We start from the raw sequence: 9,967 nt of genomic DNA on the forward strand, positions 1-9,967 counted from the left end.
ATTCGAATCGCTCGTTTGCGAACGACTCGCGAGTTCGACAGTGACCTTTGTACTTGCGGATTATTTTAACTGGCGTGCCAACTTGTCATACTAATGTTTAGACTTACACATCGTTTACACAGTGCAGTGTGAAAAAAAAAAACATCGTGGAAAAATACGTGACCGATTATTGACACGAATTACAGGGTACAATTATACTTGTGTCGACTTTGAGAATAAAACCGTGCTACAAGAACATGCCAATTTGTTCAACTTATCTCTGATGCCATATGAATCTAGATATTTATCACATCTACGACTTATACATCTTGTAATAATGCGTATGAATTTTTTTATGCTACAGGTAAACGTCTTCCAGAGGAAGTTAACGATTCCGCACTGGACCGGACAATTTCCACCGGAAACAAAGAAAAGCTCATCAACGCGGATGAAACTTCGTTTATGCAAGTAACTGTAAGTGTTTTCTTTTCTTCTTTTTACTCACTTGTAGCGACAAGAACTCGTTTTACTCCACCAATATTTTTGTTCAGAATTGTACGGTGTAAAACAATAATATTTCTCCTCATATTCGCGTATGCCGGCTTACAGCACATTATAAATCGACGCTGTAACTCACTGCATGTATACATTACGTGCCCATATATTCAAGGTATAAGGTACGTAAGTTACAACCATCAGCTGCGGGTCTTACGTAGTCTAGGCGAGGGTGTTAACTGGGCGCACGATTGGAACGAGCATTAACTAATTGAAAGATTAGCGAGATCAATTGTAAATTATTACCAACTTAAGTAGGCATAAATGGAACTGGCAGAGACAGCTCTGACAGTATAGCCGCAAGACATGTGAGGACATGTACATCATATAGATTGAACATTACAAGTCCAACGATGAGAATTGCGCGTGACCGTTTATAGACAAAGTTGAATCATACGCTATGCGTGATATACGTGTGTCCAATTGTACGTAGAGGAAATAGAATTAACAAAATTCTTTCCTATTCTTTCGTCGACGTAGTAGATGTCTGATTTTAAAAGTTATACTTTCTTTGGAAATTCAGCTGCCATTTTTCTCGTTCTCGGCTCTTTCGTCTCTTTCGTCTCCTTGTTCTTGCGATCTCTGATTATGAGTCTAACGATAGATGAAATTGGACGAGTATCATCGAAGACGAGGCTTCAGGGACTATAAGTTAGGGGCTAAGTAACGATTATATTTATAAACATCACAAGCAAAATAACTCGACGACGCGCGGTGGTGGTTTATGTTATACCATTACAACTCTCTTAATTGCGAACTGTGAAAAATTCGCATTGATGATCATTCGTTCGGGTGTCAATTTCTGCAACCGTTCGATACGTAACGTCGTCTCGGACGTGGGACGTTTATCGTGTTGATATAGTGTGCAGTAACTGAGATTTCATTCTTTAACTATATTTCTCATTAATGAGGTAAAATGCACTGTAACTTGCGCCGAGGTTATCATACTCTAAACATGTTTGCGACGTGGGTACAACTTCCTCGTCGCGGTACGTCTTTTCGTTATAAATACCTAGAGACGTATCGCGACACTGTGACTACATCTGTACCCACACTAAGTGCATACACCTATCTTCAGACAGTGGGTTTTGCAGCCGCGCAAGGCGAGGATATATTTGCAATTGCTATCTGTCGGCGAGCCTGAACAAACATTTTCAGGTTTCTCAATTTCCGTTGCAAATGGTCTGCGCTATCCACTACTCATGAAGATTTACTTTGGTGACTTAACGAAATGCATATTATGTGTAGATTTTTTGTCGACTAAGTTTTTTCTGCTTTTCTTTTAAACACCCCTCCCGCCCTGCTTTTTTGGTTGCTGTTGTTGTTACATTTTTTGTATTCGTTTTTTTGGTTTCATCCAGCGACGGCGTGCCACGTGTTTCCTAAAGATAGATACAGACATATGCTATACATATGCGTAGGCGGGTGTTATGTGTAGGGATATTATGCGAGGACCTATAACGATAAACCGCAAGATCTTCACTCAACCGTGTTAGTAACGCGTGTCAATTATAATGTATGCGGCGGGTAATGAGCGCGGAGTGTTTGAGAATTAGAGTAAAGGAAGTGGAAATTTTATTGCAAGAAAACGTGGATATAAATATTTTTGGAGGGATTGGTCGAGGAACGTTTGTAAAAATTGAAGTAAAAGAAAAAAGTGAAAGATAAAAAAATGTTAACAAAAAATAAAATTAGCGTCATTATTTTATGCGCGGCTGTAATGATAACGGAATCTTGATGAAACCTTTAAGGTGTGGGTCGTAGACGGTGATTTTATAATGTGTATACTGTTTACATATTATATCTATATATGTCACAAAATTAACATGTGTTAACTATTAACGCTGCCCACGCCGTAAGTTTGATTCTTGGAATTTCCGGCAAACCAGGATTTCGTATATATTACACATGTCTATATGTATAGGTACGTGCATACTCTCTCAGGTGTACAAATCATGTACGCGGTGATTATAAATGACTTTTAGAAACTTATGTTTACGAAAGTTGACTCATTATAAGCACACGATTCTGTAAGATAACAGCGGCGTGCCGAAGTTGTTGTTTTGCATGCGAGGCCCGCAGATCCGATTTTTAAAAATGAACGTGTAGAAAATTATACCGTGTATCAACAACCGGACCGAACAAGTGTGGATGGCAAAAAATAACTCAACGAAAATCGTGGATGAAAGAGCATGCGTCAAAAGATTTTAAATATAACAGAAAAACGACAATATACCAGCGTCTAGGCAAACCGACGCAAGGAAAAGATGTCACAACGGTGATCCCAGACAGTGGCGTTCTTATTTTCAAACAGTCGTAAAGTTCTCAATTTTCAACCTATTTTTCTTATTTTTGTTGAGTCTGGTCTTGTTCTTTTTATATATTTACTGCTTTAAATTAGAAACGTCCATTTGCACATTCTTAAAACCGAGATACACGGGCATACTGCGAGCCCAATTGCTTTTATGATCCTCTATATTATACGTGTTTACAATTAATTAGAAAATTTGGAAAGGCCTAGAATGAGGATCGACTGGTTATGCGAATTCAAAATCACAGCGCGGGTTGTATTTTAATATTTGTTTGAGAGGTGTATCGCATGACATATCCCGTCTCATAAATATCCGATAAAAATTCCGAATGAAATTCTTCCCACGTGCATGTATGTATGTACGTATTATATTATACCTATATTATATTATAAACAGCATAAACGCGTCAGGCGTAACTCCGGCATTGCCCGTTCTGGCTGATTTGACTACGCACACTGATCAACAAAGGGCTAATTATTCGACTGAGGAATAAATTACTATACGCCCCCTGCAAGCTTCGATAACGCAGTTTTACAGGCCAGACGAACTTGAAGTGTGGCTGTTATAATTGCGTTGAGAAATATACTGTCAACTTTTCGACACTCGAGTCAAGAAGGCGGGTTTTAGACTAGCCACATCTTTTCCGACAACTTTCCCGCTATAAAATATTCCATTTTTCAATTTCACTTATCATACAAATTACGGGAAAAGTTGCATTACGGAGTTAGATCGATTCAGGTTTTTGACGAGAGTCTTACGAAAGTCACCGGTGAATGTACAGGATATTTCGTTGCATCCGAAGTTGGTACAGTATAAGAATGTTGACCTAACATGTTGTTACAGGTGCGTATGTGTGGATGTTGTATGTATGTACATACTGAATTTGGAAATGTAACAAGACGTCTGGTATAAAATTGTCGTACAAATAAGAAACAGGCTGGTTAAATTCCAGTTGTAGTTATAGGTATATAGTCGTTTATACACACTCCGGAACGGGTTGAACACTTGTTGCCCATAATTGGAGTACAATGATCTCAGAGTACAACTATATACGGAATCAAGGATAAAATTTACGAGTAAGGGATTGGCGAACCTTTGCCAGTCGCTGCGAATAACTCCCGCGGTAGCTGTAAGAAATTTCAATTGTTACCTCGAAAATTGTTGTACGTTTGTGCGAATTATTTAAAAATATTCTATCGCTCTGTACGATGAAGCTATTAGCAAAAATTTGCATTGCTTGAATGGTAAAAAGTGAAAATCCCGCTAACGAAATCGCTCTACGAGTGTGGGGTTTCTTTGATTCTGTTGCAAAACCTCCTTGGTCTTGATTCAAACTTGGTATCAATTCCTTTTTCGGCCAGATGCTGCGTGTGGCACGCACACAGCGAGTTCTGAGGGCAGAAGTACACAGAGTCTAAGATTTCTAATATGGAGTTGGAATGAATCGTATCAAGTTTTTATAATTTTTTTACGCCTCACCAGCTGTCTCTTGGTCGAGATTGCACTGGTCAGAGGCTGGGATACACTTTGTATGCAATTGTACGGCGTATGTGCAAAAGAGCAGAACTAGGTGCATATAATAATACATCCATAATTATGTAATACCTTGGAGTAAACGAACTGATTATGAACATTTAAATTACAAACAGTAATTTGAGGGCTTGAGATTAAGTTGTCTCGCGATAGAATTAGAGTAATTCTCATTCAGACCGGCAATCTTAAATAGAAATCTAAAATTAGAGCAAAACGGCTGCGCCGAAAGTTTACGACATTGAACTCATTGGATTATCTATTCCCTGAAACACGTATCACATCGCGGTTCACATGTATATAAGTTTGAAATTAGTGACTGAATGAATAACAATAGGTTGAAGTAGGAAGCACAAATCTATCGTGACGTGTGACAATTCGTTGCGCGCGTTACAATACTGCGAAGATAATACTAATTGATAGACACATCGTGCCGATTATACGCGGGCGAGTCAGACCTGCTATTGTTATACACCTCACTAATTCAAAGAACTAATCGTGACATACAGCAAATTTTTCTATCAAGAAGTTACCTCAGACGCACAATAAGCGTTGTGAATTGCAATTTCCTCCACGTGCTTTTGCGCAGAACGCGTTTGCTGATCATTAATTCATTAATTCGTCATTGTACACTGGATTACGTGACATCGTGGAAACATGCTCAATTAAATCACCAGCGACTTCAAAAAATCGTGTATATTTGCTTACAGTGAGTAGACGTAATATTAGAACAGTTTTTCTCAGAATTCAGGATGTAATTTCACTACTTTCTTACAACATAAGCGTGTTAACATAGTATTCGACATGAAACGAGGCAAATCTTTCAAAGTATCGTACAGTGTCGTAAGTATTAATACATCTGCATATTTATTTCGCGTAAAATTAAGTCATCTAGATACGTACGAAATAGGGGTAACGATTTTTGTAGTGTGTATGTAAATTTTAGGGGAGTACAATGTGTTGCAGAAAAAAATAATACCTTGCGACAATATTTAGTGAAAAGGTTCGAGATTGCATCTCCCTCTTCGCGTGTATGTTCATTAGTAGCTCTCCTTAAGTAACTACAAATTACGACGTAGCATGCCACTGGTATGGAACGCCGTGGTACATACAATTATAGAGGGCAAAAAAGTAAACCACGTCAGTAGATTTTTTTTAGTTTTATTTTTCGTTTAATAAAAGATGAACAGCTTATTTATCGGTCTTCTTGGGCTTGCTGGAAGCCTGTTGAGCTTTGATTACCTTCACGACGATTTTCTGTTCCTCGATTAAAAACGCACGAACGATTCTAAAACAAAAAAACACGACATTAAAGTAAACGCAGTAGTATTTATAACTTGGGATTCTACGTTTCGTTTCGATGTTTCATTACAAGCAAAAATGTGAAAATATGTACCTATATTCTGATTAGAATCGAACTACGGAAATTGTGCGAGCTCAAGTGAACAGAGTAAAATAAATCAATCGCTGTTGATAAAAACATTATCTGAATAAATAAACTCTGAAACACAGTAAAGAAATGTAGACTAAAATGTTATTCATGATTTTATTACATACAATCACCACCGTACTACGAATTTGAGATCGAGTAATATTCAGTAAGAGTAAACAACAAATAATGAACCAAAGTGGCAAGTATGTGTAAAAAACATTATGTCACAACTTCAATAGTTAGGCAGGTAACTGCAATACCGAACCAAGCGTTGATATAAAACTTAACCATAAGGGTTATAAGTTATGAAAATAATTTATTGTGAAATTTTTACGCAAGATAATATAGCGTGTGTGTAATTGTAAAATTTTCTATAATATTGGTGGAATATTTCAAATGACAAATAGTCATTAGGTGAAGAGGATGTTATAGTCAGTTTTCATCAGCTGTGTAAAACGTCATTTACTTTAACTTATTATCAAAATTACGCCATCACTGATTTAAAAATATCATAATCAGCACAATTCTACATGCATTACCAAATACAAATGTCCAAAAAAGATTGATTTTGCGCAATAATGATGCCCAGAAATGTATTGTGATAATTGAATTACCACAAATCGCAGTAATACATTTCTTGGAGTTGTTTTCACATGAAATCAAAAAGTTTTTTTAAGTTACATGTAGAATTACACTGACTGCGAAATTTTTGTATCAAGGCTGCATAGACTTTGATATTAGTTAAAATTGGTGATAGTTTATTGAGTTTGGAAAGATTGACTATAGTATCTTTTACACTTAATAATGTGTACGATTGAGTCTTCTTAAATTCGGTCATGTCTGTTAACGACTACGTACCTTTCCTTGACACATTTGTGGCAAAGGACACCGCCGTAGACACGCTTTACTGTCTTTTTGCGCCTGCACATACGTGAGCGTTCCATTGGCCTGGCAGGCTGGATACCCCTAAGTTTATCTTTGCATTGTCCACATCTTGGGATCTTCTTAGGTTTCTTCAGGTACTGGTAAACAAGTTTACCACCAGGCGTACGAACGCTGTAAGAAAGAAGCCGCTAAATCACAAGTGATATGATAGGTGATGTAAAATTGTTCCATAGAAAACATCATGTGCAAGATCTGGCGTAAATTTAGTCAACAAAACCCATCCTTAATATTCAACAGAAAAAGCCGTGTTAAGATCGATACAATAACTGTCGTACGCACGTGGATAGACTAGAGAGAAACGGGTAGCGATAACCAAAACATAACCTCACTTAAACGGACAAGAGAAAATCTTATATTAACGATGAGTTTAACCGTCGTATGTGTACTTATTCAAGCGGGAATATTTAGGGGAATAATAGCTTTGAGGCAATTTGATATGTGAAAACACTTACACACGTCTCCTGTTACTTTTCGTATTATACGACAACCGTCGTCTATAGGTGAGTCGCTGCACCATTTTGGCTCTGTAAAATAAAGTACGATCGTTTAAAGGTGGCAATAAATACGTGGACGATATACATCATTAAACATGAAAGAGTATCCGGGAGTCACTGGGTGCACGCATAATCGCACGATTATTCGAACAAACTTGGATATTTAATAAATACATGAAAATACGGACAAACCTTTGTCGGACCTAACCGGAAAAGGAAGCGACGTTTTTCGCAGTAGACGATTCGTTAACGGTGTCGTTAGCGCCGCAGTCGATCTCGAGGGTGTCGAGTTTTCGAACTAAAAATAAAGATGGCGACGCTCGTTGACAACTACGAGCAACAATACGCTGTTTTGACAGCTGATATCACCGCTAAAATAAGTAGGATCGCGATAGTGAATAGCGGTAAGGATATTTTCGTTGTGTACCTTGAAATAATCACGTTATTTTAACGCTGAGTTTATATTAATATGGTGATTGTGACGTGACAAACGGTCGCTATCTAGCGGTCTTGCGACAAATGATAATCGATACAAATCACATCTCGGGTGATACGCATACGTCATCCATGATTTAATTCACAGGTGAAAAAAGGGCGCTCGTTCAAGATGTTGACCGGCAAGTTGAGGAGGCTCAAGAGTTGGTAAGGAAGATTTTTACCGTGTTTTTATCAGGTGACGATGCCCAAACTACGTGAAAACGTAACAAGATTCTTGTTTAATTGAACTCATTTTTTATTTGACTCCTTTTCTTAGCTTGAGCAAATGGAGCTGGAGGTACGGGGAATGAGTGGCACAGCTCGCGATCGACTTAGGGGTCGCGTAGAGAGTCACAGAGCCGAACTAAAGAGATTGAACCAAGAATTTCAGTCCGCTAAGCGACCTAAGGACGATGGAGGAGCTGAGGGGGGTAGAGACGAATCGTGGGATACCAGTATAACAATAGATCAAAGACAGAGATTACTAGATAATTCTGATAGGATAGAAAGAACAGGGAGAAACTTGCAAAACGGTTACCGCATGGTTTTGGAAAGTGAAGAGGTTGGTTCTCAGGTTCTAAAAGATCTTCATGATCAGAGAGAAACCATACAAAGAACTAGAGGAAGGGTTGGTATATTGGATTTGTGAATAATTAAGTGCCAACCTCCTACAATTATCAGCATTTATTGACCGTAAATATGTATTTTTAGTTACGAGAAACTGATGCGGAGCTCGGACGAGGATCTCGATTGCTGTCGGGGATGATTTTCAGGGCTGTTCAACAAAGGATAGCCCTTGCGATTGTTGCCCTCGTACTAATAATAGTGGCATGCTTCGTAGTATATTATAGCTTCAAGTCTAAGGGTTAAATGTACAATATAACACGGTGTCACGCATCTTTCAGATCAAGTAACATTAATGATAATTACTTAACGTAATAACTTCTCCGCCAGTATAAAATCTACGTTTATTGAAGTTAAATTAAGTCGCTAATCAACAATCAGCAGGCTTACAAGTAGGTCGTGCCAAAATAGTTTGCCGCGGTTTCTACAGAATTATCTTTCAATTTATCTGTTCGATTTGATACAAGCTTAAACGTCGCATTGACTAGCTTGTTTAGGAATTAATATGCCGAATGTACCTTCATTCCACCGTTTTAATATTGAAATACATATGGGATTGCGATTGTTGAGGTCATCTATAATATCTCGATTTGCGTGATGCATGATCAGGGTTTTTCATAGCTCGCCTAGATTTGTACATATAGGTAAAACAAAATTGAAGAAGATTTCTATAATGCACTGCCTATTTTTGGACATCTGATTCTTGCACAGAGTTCTTGAATATGCGACTTTGCCATACTTTTTATTTATATCACTTATTTATATACCTATTGTCGCATTTGATAGTTACTACACTTTAGATAACATGGGGATGCTGTTTTATGTATTTTCGTCTTGGGTTATTGCCAAAGTTCGAAACATGTAGACCTGCATACTGTAATGAATTTGGTATACATTTGTAGCAACCACGCTTTGATGTGTAAACAACCTTACTTCGTGTTATTTCAATTCTCGTCTTGCATCACTGGTGTGTGTTCTTGAATCGACCAGATATCGAATTCGTTACAGCAGGTGGTGAAACTAATTTTAATTTATTAAAATACCATTGATTGTAAACATATTTAATGTAGATATAATGAAGACCTATTTGCAAAGTGTAAGTATTAAATTAATAACTCACTGATGTAATTGGAGTAACTCACTGAAGCAATTATTTTTGACATCTCACCTGTCTTTATTTGAAATAGTTGGGTAACATATTGTAATCTGATTCTTATATTTTTCCTCTAACGTAAAAAAGTAGAAAGATATACAATACAGTCATTGCCTTCCATCCTAGTTGGTGTTCTAGAAAAATGTGTAGAACAAAACATCGCGAAGAAGCAAATTGAAAATGTGATGACTAAAAATTTTTAGTAGAACTTCGTATATTTCATTGCATTCCCTACATTTCTACGCATACATGTATATAGAAATATACCTATATGTATGTATATGTTATGTATGACAAGTATGAAAATTTGCTTACCTTAAAATTTGTTTAAACGCAGCTGGGATTTATTAGATACATATTACATATCTTGTACAAACTGTAAACACCCATCCTTCACAAAATCGTCGATGAGTTACTGAAGCAGCAAATAATCTGTCATTTGTAATGAATTCTAGTTACGCATATA

General features: G+C 37.3%; 2 protein-coding genes across 2 annotated transcripts; one reads left to right on the forward strand and one right to left on the reverse strand.

Annotated features, from left to right (window-relative positions):
- Positions 1-5,521: 5,521 nt before the first annotated feature.
- Positions 5,522-7,510, reverse strand: LOC124179282 (60S ribosomal protein L34-like). The gene is made up of 4 exons (XM_046563506.1): positions 7,440-7,510; positions 7,206-7,277; positions 6,667-6,864; positions 5,522-5,664 (listed from the first exon to the last, which is right to left on the reverse strand). The coding sequence occupies exons 2-4, from the start codon at positions 7,268-7,270 to the stop codon at positions 5,568-5,570; spliced, it is 360 nt and encodes a 119-aa protein (XP_046419462.1). The 5' UTR covers positions 7,271-7,277; positions 7,440-7,510; the 3' UTR covers positions 5,522-5,567.
- A 13-nt stretch (positions 7,511-7,523) lies between these two features.
- Positions 7,524-9,494, forward strand: LOC124179266 (vesicle transport through interaction with t-SNAREs homolog 1A). Its single transcript, XM_046563505.1, has 4 exons — positions 7,524-7,651; positions 7,831-7,889; positions 8,002-8,352; positions 8,436-9,494. The coding sequence occupies exons 1-4, from the start codon at positions 7,558-7,560 to the stop codon at positions 8,592-8,594; spliced, it is 663 nt and encodes a 220-aa protein (XP_046419461.1). The 5' UTR covers positions 7,524-7,557; the 3' UTR covers positions 8,595-9,494.
- Positions 9,495-9,967: the final 473 nt, after the last annotated feature.

Source organism: Neodiprion fabricii, chromosome 1 (genome assembly GCF_021155785.1).
Source record: "Neodiprion fabricii isolate iyNeoFabr1 chromosome 1, iyNeoFabr1.1, whole genome shotgun sequence".
Taxonomy (NCBI): Eukaryota; Metazoa; Arthropoda; class Insecta; order Hymenoptera; family Diprionidae; genus Neodiprion; species Neodiprion fabricii.

What these genes read in the sequence shown, in the direction of transcription:
- LOC124179266 (XM_046563505.1), top strand. Translation starts at nt 7,558, where the DNA reads ATGGCGACGCTCGTTGACAACTACGAGCAACAATACGCTGTTTTGACA. An exon ending in TTGAGGAGGCTCAAGAGTTG is followed by an intron (nt 7,890 to 8,001) that starts GTAAGGAAGATT and finishes TCCTTTTCTTAG; the next exon opens with CTTGAGCAAATGGAGCTGGA. An exon ending in TACAAAGAACTAGAGGAAGG is followed by an intron (nt 8,353 to 8,435) that starts GTTGGTATATTG and finishes ATGTATTTTTAG; the next exon opens with TTACGAGAAACTGATGCGGA.
- LOC124179282 (XM_046563506.1), bottom strand. Translation starts at nt 7,270, where the DNA reads ATGGTGCAGCGACTCACCTATAGACGACGGTTGTCGTATAATACGAAA. An exon ending in AAAAGTAACAGGAGACGTGT is followed by an intron (nt 6,865 to 7,205) that starts GTAAGTGTTTTC and finishes TCTTTCTTACAG; the next exon opens with CGTTCGTACGCCTGGTGGTA. An exon ending in CACAAATGTGTCAAGGAAAG is followed by an intron (nt 5,665 to 6,666) that starts GTACGTAGTCGT and finishes TTTTTGTTTTAG; the next exon opens with AATCGTTCGTGCGTTTTTAA.